The 13310-nt window shown below is 51.0% G+C and overlaps 1 protein-coding gene across 1 annotated transcript; it reads right to left on the reverse strand.

The window, feature by feature from the left end:
* Positions 1-665: 665 nt before the first annotated feature.
* Positions 666-9207, reverse strand: Gfi1 (growth factor independent 1 transcriptional repressor). Its single transcript, XM_021163210.3, has 7 exons — positions 9058-9207; positions 7205-7367; positions 6709-6894; positions 4913-5400; positions 4657-4794; positions 3633-3798; positions 666-1383 (listed from the first exon to the last, which is right to left on the reverse strand). Exons 1-7 carry the CDS (start codon positions 9205-9207, stop codon positions 1205-1207), a joined length of 1470 nt encoding a protein of 489 aa, XP_021018869.1. The 3' UTR covers positions 666-1204.
* Positions 9208-13310: the final 4103 nt, after the last annotated feature.

The raw sequence follows: 13310 nt of genomic DNA on the forward strand, positions 1-13310 counted from the left end.
GTTCCCCTGTCCTGGTGTATCCCACAGGAAAAGAAAAAATAAGCAAAAACACCAACAGCCTTCCCACGAAATTCCTGGCCTGATGAAAGACAAGCTGTAATAATCTTAATACTTTATTAAGTTAAAACAACATTCTAATAAATATGATTATGCTAATACATAATGCACTCAAGAAGATTTAGGAACATCTACAACCCTCACAGGAAAAATAAGTTGTTCCTAGATGATAAGGGGCAGGAGCTGAGGCCATAGCCTTCACCCCACATCTCCCAGCGCAGGCATCTCATAAAGTCCCACCTAACAATAAAAGCTGGATTTACTCATGAACTTTAGAAATAATCCTCCAGTTCCTATTAGTTTACACTTGAGAAACTCCGTAAGTGTCAAAAAGAAGTCCAAATGTTTGTGTGGCCTTCTTCAGAACTCCCCTTGGAGGCACAGAACACAGGCTCTAGATATGTTGAAGTCCAACTGATAGCTTTTGGGGGTTAGGGGCTATGACTTTAATCTCTGGCTCTCCCATACCTCGCACAGTTCCTTACTCTGATAACCCGCGGCCAATAATCACTTGCTGAGTAAGTAAAGACCCTGCCCCCACCCCCCCCCCACCCCCTGAGCTGCTCCACAGTTTCACCTCCTCTGATGGCATCACAGGACCTCTTACTCCCTCTCATCACCAAGTCCACTTCTTCTCATGGCAGGCTTGATGGTGCATCTGATGATTTCAAAGGAACGAGGTTCCTTCCCTAAACCGGAGTCTGGTGGAGGACAAAGGAGTCAGCAGTCTCCCCAGAAGAGAAAATTAAAGTTCATTCGTTCTCAATAAAAGCACCAGTGGCGCCCAAAGCTTAAGCCTCCTCTTTTAGCAGCTGCCCAGGGTTCATTCTGGCCTGTGAGACAGCAAAAAAGGGAAGAACTGGGAGGCGCAAGATCTCATTTGATCCCCATCTTCAGCTGTAGGGAAGCCCAAAGCACAGACGACTGCTATGACTGCTGCTGCTGTTGCTGCTGCGGTTCCCACTCTGGGTTGACCTTAGAAACGGGAGTTCATCTCCTCAGGCAGCTCCGGGAAGGAAGGTGAAGGGGACTAACCATGATGAGCTTTGCACACTGGACTCGGGGCCTGAGAAAGGGCTGGAGGGAGGCAGGGAAGACATCCCTCACAGTAGTGTTACACAGCTGGTGTTGCAGGCTGCCAGGGTACTCATTTGAGTCCATGCTGAGTCTCTCGGTGCCTCCTGAGATCCACCTTCCTCTGGAAGCCCTTCCCACACAGGTCACAGCCAAAGGGCTTGAAGCCTGTGTGCTTTCTGCTATGAGTGATGAGGTTGGAGCTCTGACTGAAGGCTTTGCCGCACACCTGGCATTTGTGGGGCTTCTCACCTGCAAGGATGGAAGACCAAGGGCAGGAAGTATGAGCCTATGATAAAGCTGGGAGGGACCCGTTGCGACCCACATGCTCTTGCTAACAGCTGGCTAAGACTTTCACGTTGGGGAGTGATAGGTTGCAACACGAACGAACTCCTGGCCTGCATCTTGGTACCAGTAAGCCACGGGTGTACCAGGTGGAAGGGAGACTTTTTGAGTGGAGGCTCCCAGCCAAAGGTCTCAAACGGTTTCCTGCTAAACGGAAACTGAGCAAAGGCCACGTGCCCTCCCCAGCTGAATTCACCACCCCCCAGGACTAGCCTGCTGACTTTTAGAAGCACAGGGCCCCCAGAGCAGATGTTCAGCAGGAGGTGGGAGGGGCTGTCCTACAGACCCTATGACTGCTTTCGTCAGAGGAAGTTTTCAAATCTGAGTTTCCAAGTGGGTGTTGTTTTGTGTGGCCACTGAAGCTGTCTTCCTTCTTGCTTTTGAAGAACACAGGTTTGTCCAATGTCTATTTTTTAAAAATCCACATTCGAGCCACAAATAATTTGTTAAGGTTGTCTATTCTAACTTTTACTTCTTTCTTTCTTCCTTTGAGGTTTTAAACTACAGGATTCTTAATATGCCAACACTTCACAACAGAACAATAAAAAATAATTTTTTTAAAAGCAGGTAACAGGAAGAAAACCAACAGGTTTTGTCTTTCCTGGTCTTGTGCTCTGGTTAAAATGTGAGTAAATGGCACACATTCCCAAATAATCCCCTCATGGCTCTCCGGTTGGTACTTGGCCTTATGGGATCAAACAAATAAACAACAACAACCAAGTATCTGTTTGCTTGTTTCTAAGGAACTTCCATCTCTCCTTGTGCTTAAGATTTCTTGATAAAGACTCACTTCACAAGAATTACCCTGTCCCTCTAGAGTCAAATATGTCTGTGAAATGAATTCTAGCCAAGGTTTAATAAAATGCTTTAATAATTGGTTAATTAAATACATGTTTAGTAAAGACTTAAATATATCATTCAGTCAAGATTCTATTTGCATTTTGATAAGTGTCTCAAACAACTTATAAAGAGTGAATTACATGGAAATTTCAGACAGGGGACATGATTAAAGTGAGGCTTTTTTTTCCTGAGTTTTCTGATACAAATGTCTACACTGCTCACAAATATTTACAAACATTAATTGTGGGATCCTGGAAGGCACTGTTTTTTGTTTGTTTGTTTGTTTTGTTTTGTTTTTTTAATACAGGATCTTGCTGTATTGTCCTAGCTGGCCTAGGACTCACTATGTAGCCGAGGCTAGCCTCCATCTCACCTGTCTCTGCCTCCTATGTGCCACTGTATCCAGCTGTGATTTGACTTAAAGAAATGTTCCTAAAGTCAGAAGTTGTGGTCTCATATAACTGTCATGTTGACGGTTACAGGAAATGCTCTTGGGGCAAGGGAATCACTTTAGTTGACAAGCTCCTGACAGTAAGCCTGCACATTTGCCCCTGAAGTGTTAAGGAAGGCAGGCATCCCAGGATGGAAGCTAGAGAATTGAAATTTACTGAAACTGACTCGCTGTCTGAGTAAGAGGATCCCAATTGACTGTGTGGAGCAGGAGGAAAAGACCAAGGGAAATGAGCAATCTGAAACACTTGGGTGTTCTTAAAGCATTGTATAGTTAAGGAATTGTCACTGTTAGGGAACAAAATTGTTGGTGTTTGTTAGGGAACAAAATTGTTGGAACAACAAATGAATAGGAGTTTCCTCATTAACCACCTCCCTCAGCCGTAAACCGCCGTAAACCGCTACTACACAAGGAACAAGTCAAGACTATATGAATTTGGGAGCTCAGACCAACAAACCTGAACTTGAGCCCTGTAATCCTGGATAAGTTCTGAGCCTTGATTTCCTCATCTCATTTTTTAAAATGGGGCTAAAGAAACAGTTACTGTCCCTGGAGTTGTCAACACAGACTCAGCAGGAAACTTGGTAACATTTGCCTTTCTTTTCCTGCTCAAAGGAAGCTCTTATAAAAATGAAGTTTAGTTGACATATATGAATACCCATATCTCTAGTAAATATTTACATTGCCCCTCTGAGAGGCCTTGATGCAGCACAGCTGTTGACATAGAAGGAGATACATACTCCTTCATTCTCAAGGACAAACCAGATTCACTCTGGGGGAGAACTCATCTACCACTCACTGGAGTTAGCATATCAGAGGGAAGTGATGTCCTTCAAGCATCTCCTACAAGCCCAGGCTTAGTCACCTGTGTGGATGAAGGTGTGTTTCTTCATATCTGACTTCTGGTGGAACCTTTTGCCACAGTACTGACAGGGATAGGGCCGGGTGTCCGAGTGAATGAGCAGATGTGTGGACAGCGTGGATGACCTCTTGAAGCTCTTGCCACAGATCTTACAGTCAAAGCTGCGTTCCTGCAGAGCAGAGAGGAAGAGAGGAGGAAGAAATATGCGGCTCCTTCAGCAGCCTCTTTGGCTCTCTCTCTCTCTCTCTCTCTCTCTCTCTCTCTCTCTCTCTCTCTCTCTCTCTCTCTCTCTCTCTCTCTCTCTCTCTCCAACATCTACTGATCTCCCAGAGCCAGAAACCCTCTCCTCTCTCCCTCCACCCCATCATTCAACACCTACTGATTAACACATCTTCTACTAAAACACTTTACAGCCACACCCTCCACACCCCAGGACAAAAGCGGAGCTCCGCCCTGCATTTTTGACACCCATTGACATCCTCCTCAGTAGGACCTCAGCCACTTAGATTGCCCCTCCTCCCCAGCCACTGTGGGGTTTGGACCAGATGGGCTGTTGTCACAGACACTTGTGTAGTATTTTGCTTATCTCCCTCTTTTTAATCCACCATACAGGACCTGATGTGCTACAGGATTCTCAGGTGCCTAAAGCCTTAGATTTAGGCAAGTTATAAAGCGATGAATGAATGAATGACCAGCATTCGCTACTGGACGCTGCAGTAGCGAACTGAGACCCTCCCTTGCCAGTCAGGAAGGATGAAGGGAACATAAACAGTAAAGTCAGTGCATTAGCAGCAAATGCCAACAAATCTCCAACAGAATTCCACTGCTGGAGACTCATAGCGGTGCGACACTGCAATCTAAGATTGCAGTACACTCCAGGACTTCTGTCACCCAGGTTTCTCTGCACCCCCCAAATAGGAGCAAGCAGAGGGAACACCGGGAGGCAGTGGGAAAGTGGCTGGTGCCGATTCGGAGGACAAGATGAAAGGTCCCCAGTGCAGCATCAGGCCGCCAGCGCCGATCTTACCTGCGAGTGCACTGCCTTGTGTTGCTCCAGGCTCACCGCGTGCCCGAAGGTCTTGCCGCACATCTCGCACGCAAAGGGTCTCGTGCCGCTGTGGGACCGGCGCACGTGCACCTCCAGCCCGTGCGGTGTGGAGAACACCTGAGGGCGAGTGGGGGGCCAGGGAGAAGGCCGCTGAGGGGGGTCGCGGGGTGCGCACGCTGGAGGGTCACGGGCTGGGGACACAGGGCTGATGAGGCCAGGCGCGCGCGAGCCTCACCTTGCTGCATTTGATGCATTTGTAGGAGCCGCCGCCCAGCAGCAGACGGGTGCAAAGCAGCTCCGACTCCACCTTGACGCCCACGCTCTTGTCCGCGTGCAGCTCGTGGCCACGATCTTGGTACAGCCGGCCTGCTGCTGTGCTCGGCCTTTCGTACAGCCCGGCCGCCGCAGGCGCGAAGTCACCGTAGAGCCCCAGCCCCGCAGCGCTGGTGGCGCCCCCGGCAGCTCCGCAGCTCCCTGGCTGTCCCGCACCGGCTCCGCCCGCAGCCTGCTCGGGGCCGTAGCGCGGGGCCGGGCGGCCCGGCTCCGCGCCGCGCTCGCAGAAGAGGCTCAGGCCCGCGCTGCGCTCCAGCGCGCTGCACTGCCGATAGCTCTGCACCAGGTGCCGCAGGTCAGACCCGGCAAGGCCGCTCCACGCATAGGGCTTGAAAGGCAGCGTGTAGGGCTGGGCTTCGTCCAGAGAGCGGCACAGAGACTTCTCCGACGCTGTGAAGGCACAGGAGGCCGTTGAGTCAAGTTCGAGGCTGCTGGGCGGAGCCCGCAGTTCACCATCACTATTGTCAGGCGCCCTAGCTGGTTAGAAAGCCAAGTACCCCCGACACCCGGGGGGTGAAACTCAGGTAGGCCCGCGGGGCTTCCCTGACCAGTGACAGAGCAGTAAAGTGATACTTAAAATGATACAGGTTGAAGAGGTGGGTAAATTCGTTTTGGTGGTTCTCTGGCTGGACCCCACCCACCCCCCAGTCCCCAGCACCTGCTAGAAAGATTGAGACAGACAGGAGAACTTAGGTCTAGGGTCCTGACTCCTTTCAAGTACTCCTCTACTCAATTACTTTCTCTTTGCAATAGATTATGAAGAACGGAGAAGGCCAATCCACGTTGAGCCCAGGTTATCTAGGAGTATCAGACTAAACAAACTGGAATGTCCCCAAGATTTCTCAAAGCTATGACGCAAGGAGCAGCAGACAAGGGCGCGAAGTATGCCCATCCCTGATAAATTTCTGATGAAAAATTACAGTTAAAAATTACACCACCTTCAGAAGAACTCCTCTCCCTTCACACACGTGAATTTTGCTAAAAGTGGATATTGAATGAATGCAAGTAAATGCACACTCCATTCTGGGCGGACCTGTCCCATGGCAGCTTGGTCACACACAGCCAGGAAGAACCAACCCTCTGCTTGTGGGGGTGAATGAGCTAGTAGTGTGACAGGGAAATAGCCTGCTCTTGGCAGAATTTGGATTGATCTCCTTTCTACTTCTGCTGTGACCCGAGATATCCCACCCCCACCCCACCCCCATCAACCCTAGTGCCCCTGCCTGGGCCCTCTTAGCAGAAGGGGAGAAAATGAAACTTTTGAAGACAGAGCCAGCGAGCTGAGATTTTCAGCAGCAACCTTGCACTCCAGTGTGGCGCCCAGCTCTGTCCCGCTCAGACTGCCCAGGTCTCTTGTTTGAAGTATTCAGGTCTGGGTCCTGGATTCTGGGATCTGACAATTTCTAAACAATGAATTCTGGGCATAAAAGAAATGCCAGCCAGAGAAGGACCAGTTCATTTGACCTCGCCTGTCAGTTCCAGGCAAACGAATTAAGGGCCAGCCTGGAGCTAAGGGACTTAGAAGGAGGCAGAGGACACTTTGGGCAAGGTGTCCAGCACAAAGGCTGGATGCCTCCCTTGAACCCTGTTCCCTTGGGAGCCAGATCTCTAGACCGACCCTCGGCATCCCTTGTGCGGGCTTCCTTCCGTGCTGCGACTCCAGAACTCTACCACAAGACCTCGAATCAAGGCCCTTACCTGGAGACACGGAGGGAGAAGGGGGCCTCCAAAAGTCCTCGAACTCGGAGCAGGGGTCACAAACGCTGCCTTCGCAGCTGTTGGGGGACGCGGAGGCCCTGTCGGGAGCCTCGGTAAGCTGAGAGTCGGGGGACAAACGCTCTCGGGGCTCCATTTTCGACTCGCCTGCACTCACAGCGCCGCCGTCTGCGGAAAAGATTCAGGAGAGAAATAAACCTAAACCTGGCCGAACTGAAGTGGTTCCACCGTGGCGCCCGCGTCCTCCTCTGTCCACTCTGACCCAATCGGGAGCCCTCCCTCCCGGATTCAAGAGCCGACTGCGAGCGCCAGGGGCATCTCTGGCAAGCTCAGCAAATCTGAGCACCGGGAAACAAAAACAAAAAAAGCACCCGAGGGGCGTTAGGATAGCCTCCCTTGATTCCTAGGAAATGAGGTGGCTTGGAGCAGAGTCGGCGTCCTCGGCAGCTGCCCTGCCGGGCCTCTGCGCGCTTCGCACCTGCTCTGCCCGGCGCAGGCACGGTCTCCAGGCGCAGGGAGTAGTCCGGCCCCGGAGAACGCGGCTGGTGGTAGCTGTGCGCCTTCTTGCTCTTGACCAGGAATGAGCGCGGCATGGTGGCCAGCCGCTGGACGAATGTTTGGACCCTCGGATACTCTGAGTTCTGAGAGAAGGGGGAAAATTGGGTGGAAATGAGGGTCAGCACCGATGGCGGTTGTGGTAGGTTCCCAGGCCAAGGAAGAGTGTGGGCCGGGGAGGAGAGAGGGAAGCCGCGGGAGGAGGGGCCTGGACCCAGGCGCCACGCTCACCAGGTGGCACTCGGACAGGTGGCGCGAATCCCGGCCTCCGCCGCCACAGCTACAGCTCAGTGGTAAAACCTGTCCCCGGGCTCTGGCTCGGGTCCCTTTGCTCTGCCCTGCCCACGCCTCAGCCCCTCCCCTTCCCTACCAAAGCTAGATCATCACTCTCCTGAGAGCAGTGGTCCACAACTGGTCCGTTATCCCAAGTCAACCCTGCAAGCCCACCTGCTCCCTTCTGGGTTGTGGCGCACGCCCGGGATGTGTGGATTAGTTTAGCCAGTCAGGGGGCATCAGTGTTTGGGACCCGGAAGGGGCTTGGAGCCAAAACCTCCAGGAGCCCCGCGACAAACAGAAGCGAAAGAGGGGCGTACTAGGGACTGGGTTTGCCTAGGGACTGTGTGCTGCAGTGGCTGGAGCAGAAGTCAGGAAGCCAGAGGCACAGGAAAGTGAGGTGGGAGTGGTAAAGGACCAACACTTGTCCCAGGAGAAACGCCCACTGGAATAGTGGTGTGGCACTGGCCAGGACGGCGACCACTGTAAAACATTCCAGATCCGTAGGCCTTGCTTCAGAAACTAAGTTCCGGAAAGAATTATTTTCTGATCTGCTCACCAAAAATCTTGTCCTAGGGAAGTTGAGTCTGAACTGCGAGCTTACTGGCAAACACGCGGTGCCCAAATTTAAGGAGTGTCAACGATTTCGCGGGCCAGCAAGATGAAACCGGAGCGCGCACGAGTGAGCAGTGTCCAGGAGGCCTGGCCAGGAGGCCGGGGTCCCTGAGCGTGACCGAGAGCTGGCGTCGCTCTCTTTAACCCCCAATCAGTTCACCTAATCTCGGGTCGAAACCTGAGCCCTGCGGGAGGCGGGGCTGTGACTGCGTCCCAGCTCCTGGCCCGCTCCGGGGGCGACACTAGGGAGGCCTTGGGTGAAACGAATCCGCCTGCCTCCACGGTCCAAGGCAATAGAGGCTGAACGGCGGCGGCAGGCTCAAAGACTGGGGCACAGGCCGGCGCACGCCCCGGGTCTTTGGGCTTCGTGCAGTTCAGACGGAGGAACCTGAGCCTCTTCGCCACCGCCCCCCACGGGGGGGGGGAAGCGCGTTCAGAACACACCCTGTTGTACCCACTTAAAAGGAGCCCAAGGACTCCTACTTCAGATTCCCAGTCCTAATGTATAGCCACACGCCTAGGTCAGGTTTGGCTCCCAGAACCCAGGCTCCGGCGCTTTAATTTTCCCACACTCCCTCCCTGTCTGTACAGCCATACGCTTCAACCAGAGGACAATTCTTAAAGCAAGCATGAAGAGCAGGAAAACAGGGCCAAGAGTCCTGGAGGCCTCGATGAGGTTCGGTCCCGCGATAGCCAAGAACGAGACCCGTGGGAAGCAGGGCTGTCTGGTCCCACGCTGGGTCTGCGCGTCAGCACCACGCGGGACAGGGTAGACACAGAGGTGGCGTCCTCGCCCAGGCCACAAACCTACGCCTCGGAGGGCTTTGCTGGGTTCCGGGTGGGAGGGGTAAGGGGATGGCAAGGAGGCCCAGCGCGTGGGAAGGCAACCTCGTGCTGCAGCTGGCGTCCAGGGGGCGGGGCGGCACGCTCCTGGCACAGCGGCCCGCCAGGCTTCCCCTGGTCATCTGAGGCTGGAAATTGGGGAGCTGAAGGCAAGGCGCTCAGGAGGAGGCCTCCAGAGGCCCGCTGCCGCCACATGCCTACCAGATGTTTTCTTCCTGCGTGGATCCCACTCTGCTATCTAACCGCTAAACTATGTGCCCCTCTATTCCAGATCTTTCGCTCCACCGCTTGGGTGGCTTCAGAACCCAGCAGCCGAAGCTCTGCAGCAGGTGGGGACCCGCCTGCGCCCTCGGGACGTCCCCACAGTGTCAATGTACTCCTACCAGTCCTCGAGGCCACCCCCGCCTGAGCGGGAGGCACAGCAGTTCAGCAAACCTACCTGCGGGGTCAGGGCGCGGGCATCGAGCTCTGAGAGTGTGCAAACTGAATCTTGCTTTCGGGAGAGACTGATCTGTCTCTCTGACTTTTTTTTTTTAATCTCCTTCGGAGCTCAGCCCCCAAAACCACAAACTTCACTTCCTGAGCGTTAGAGGCGCTCACTAGCCTTCTCAGCCCCAGCCCCATCCCCCAGTGGGACAGCGGGCCACGAGCCTCCTTTGCGCAAGGGGTCAGGAGGTGACAGGAGGGGAGGGGTTATCCTTGCCAACTCCCTGGGCACCCCTGAGCAGCCCCCAATTTGTTTGTCTGTGGAATCGCGGGGCTATCTATAGAGTCCCCGGGATGTCTGAGAACTCAGCACTAGAAATGACTAGAAAGAAAATCGAAGTATTCTTGGCTCCTGGAGACTTCCGCAGCGAGAAGTCACAGATTCAGGACACAGATTGACAGGAGCTGCGGGCGCTGGTAGCAGGCAGCTCACATGGCTCCCGTGGGCACCCCAATCCTGTCGACTGTTTGGGCAGCATCGCTCCCCGATCGCAGCCGTGAATCACCGGGCCCCGGTGCCACCGGCCTGGAGTCCGGCCACTGGCCACCGCGTCCGCAGAAAGAAACCTGCGCCTCGGCCCCCGAAATAACTTGTTGTGGAAACACTTGAGGATAAATACGCCCAACGAAGCTGAAAATACCTTGACACCCAATCCCAGAGGTTTGCTCATTTCCCTTCGGATTTAGGTAACGGTTAAATTTGGAAGAGGTGGGCGAGCGTCGAGCCCGGCGAACAAGGGCCGGGCTGGTGGCGCGTCCCTCGGGCGCCGGCGGCATCGGTGGGCGCGTCCTCCCCACCCGGCCCCCACCTCGCGCTCGCTTCCGGTGGTCGGAGCTGGGAAATTAAAGGCGACTTCGGAGCTGCGGCTCAGCTGAGTCTTGCTTGGTCCAGGCTGGGGTGGGCTGGGAGGGGTGGCGCCTGGGGCCGCAGCAGGGTACGGGGCCATGTGGACTTTTGGCGTCATTGCAAAATGAAGGCTTCAGAATAATGCCCACCGTGGTCTTGCCCTCAATGGAGGCGTGGGATTAACACTATTGATGGCAGGGCGGGGAGAGGAGCTCAAACCTCACTCTTCTGCAAATAAAAAATCCAACCACTATTGTGCTGTGTAGTCATCTGTGGGTGTGCACCCTCTCCTCGCAGGGGTGAAGCCGTTGTCAGCACAGTGCTCTTCCAAATGAGTTGGGCTGGATTTTGAGCGTTATTTCGTGAACCAAAATTATGAAATGAGATCCTGGAGGACGGGTGAAGCCCTGCAGATTACAAAAACATACATGTTCAAGTGTATTGCCTTGTTGATTCTGAAGAAAGAACCCCCAGGATTTGCACTCTTTCGCCACGCACCTGACAATGAACTAGCCCTGCAACTATTATATTTTAGATTAGTCTAAAATCGTTATAAGAAAAAGCCCTTTCTGTGGGGAAAAAAGTCAGTGATATTTTTCACTGTAAAAAAAATGTGAATTTGTGCAAAGTATTTGACTAGCATAGCATTTCTTTAAGACTTTAAATAAATCTGGCATTTTATCCATAGGGCCTAGATATCACTGCTATGTGCTAGGACACACATCCTGTCTGTTAGCCAGTCCTCAGATGCAGGATTCTCAACACACCCTTTCTTTATAGATGAATGCAGAGGCATGCAATTTTAGAAGGGCTGCACACACTGTATTAGCTAACGGCATATTCTATGAACAATTCATTTATTCTGTGTTTTGTCGTGTCCTGTTGTGACTATCTCAAAATAGTCCCAACGCAAATCTTTACCTTGTTATCTTCTATTCGTTTTAACAGGGAAAATCAAGAATTCAAAAGAAAATTAAAAAGAATGATACAATTAAATTTCTTATTAAGCAAAACACAGAGTAGAACAGTTTTTTTTTGTTGTTTGTTTGTTTTTCAGTAGAAGCTCAGAGTCAAATTTTCCCACCTAGGCTCTGTGACTAGTGAGCAGTTTAAGTGCTGCTGGAGGCTCCGTGAAGGCACACCAGCACTGAACACTAAGCCCTTCTTTGACTAACCCTAATCATCTCACTTTCTACTTCTATTGGTGGCCTCTTGGGATTTCTGACTTGACGAGTAAGAACTGGAGCAGGTCAGAGGCAGATGGTTGTTGAATCCTGTGATTAAACTAAGTCAATACACATCAAAGCAGTTAGTAAGTGAGGATAGGACATCTCTGAGATATATAGAGGTGTTGGGGAGTGATTCTCATACTTGGGGAGCATAGGAGGAAGGCAGGGAAGGGAGAAGGGGACCCAGAAAGGTTAAGAGGTTTACAAAGGAGGAGCAGGGAGCCAGACTCAGAGATGTTGGGAAGACCTGTCTTTAGGCTCAGCAGCTTCACATGCCTCTTGTTTATTTTATTGCTAAACTGAAGGTAAAGAGAGAACCAAGGTGCCAGGAGATCTCTTCCCCTCCCTTTACCCCTCCCGCAGCCAGAAGGGACCCGCTTCTTGCTTTAGAGATGGAGATCTGATTGAGAGCAGTAAGGTGAATGAGAACCAATTGCATTCACTGTTTTCAAGCAGTATACTGATTTTTTTTTTAAAAAAAGTAATATTAATAATGCACCTGTAGATGCCTAATGCCAAATAATCTCACCTTCCAAACATTATTTGCCAGTCACCTGTTTATCTGCAGGACCATCTCGCATAGCTATTGATAAAGACGATGGGTACTCACTTGCCAGTAATCTCCTGAGCACTGTAGAGGCCGAGGCAGGAAGGCCACACATAAACAACAAAAGACTTGAAATGTGAATAAAGATAATGAGATGATATTAATCCTGGCTACTTATTTTTTTCCATGGGAAATAATGTTCTCTTGGAGGGTTTGGGAAGCCTGGGGCTTGGGAAAGCCCAGAGAGGGCGCTACTCGCACTCCCAGCATGCATTCTGGTAGTGTTTGCCTCTTTTGAGTTGCTCAGAGAGGAGGGAAATGGGCTTCATGACTTTTGAAGGCAGATATGATTATCAGTCTGTGTTCTGCCAAAACCAACCCATGACCATGGGCAAGCTAGATCAATTTTGCCAGCTGTTTCTCACCAGGAGTCCAACCATCAATCAGCCTGCACTGCAGAATGGCGGTGGGGAAGTCCTTCAGTGTTCCTCTTCACAGGTTCATCTGGGATATGAGACTGAAGTAGGTAAGAGACCTGAGGCTTATGGAGATTTTTTTAGAGTATTATAAAGTGTATTACTTCCCCTCTGGTAAGGAAAAAATACCCACCCAAAACTTTCCAGGTTTTTTAGTCTGTTATTGAAAAAAGAAAGCAATCTCATAGCTATAACTTTTTTTTTTAAATCATAGCTATAATTGTTTATTGTTTTTGCTAGCATATTTATTTTATAGAACACATACTTTCTATAGTAAACTTTACTTCGGGGGGGGATCACGACATAAAAACACTACATAGTATTATTATTCGTATGTATAATTGTTTTATGTCAGCAAAATACATTTTTAGAATTATAATAATCTTTTGCCATTTTAAATGCTGTAAATGATCTGTTAACTGTAATTTTCTTAAGCACTCTTGCCTAAGCATTGAGCTTTCTCTCTTTCTCTCCCTCCCTCCTTCCTCCTTATTTTTAAATAGTATGATGTAAGTTTTCTTAACACCATTTCCTCCTTTTCTTTGTTCATGTGTGCGTGATGCTGGAGATGGACCCATTTCATGGCCCCATTTCAGGCTCTTTCTATAGAATCTATTTTTAAGAGTGGAGCTTCTAAGTCCAATAGTGAATATTTGAGTGGTCCTTGATACTTATTGGAAGTGTTTTAGGTAGAATCTTGGATGATACATAAG

Source organism: Mus caroli, unplaced genomic scaffold (assembly GCF_978045245.1).
Source record: "Mus caroli unplaced genomic scaffold, Mus_caroli_1 scaffold_4, whole genome shotgun sequence".
Lineage (NCBI taxonomy): Eukaryota > Metazoa > Chordata > Mammalia > Rodentia > Muridae > Mus > Mus caroli.

Excerpts from the sequence above, each read along its gene's own strand:
- Gfi1 (XM_021163210.3), bottom strand. The coding sequence starts at position 9,207 with ATGTGGCGGCAGCGGGCCTCTGGAGGCCTCCTCCTGAGCGCCTTGCCT. Across the intron at positions 5,401-6,708 it reads TTCTCCCTCCGTGTCTCCAG|CGTCGGAGAAGTCTCTGTGC; the intron begins GTAAGGGCCTTG and ends GTGCCTTCACAG. Across the intron at positions 1,384-3,632 it reads ACACACCTTCATCCACACAG|GTGAGAAGCCCCACAAATGC; the intron begins GTGACTAAGCCT and ends CCATCCTTGCAG.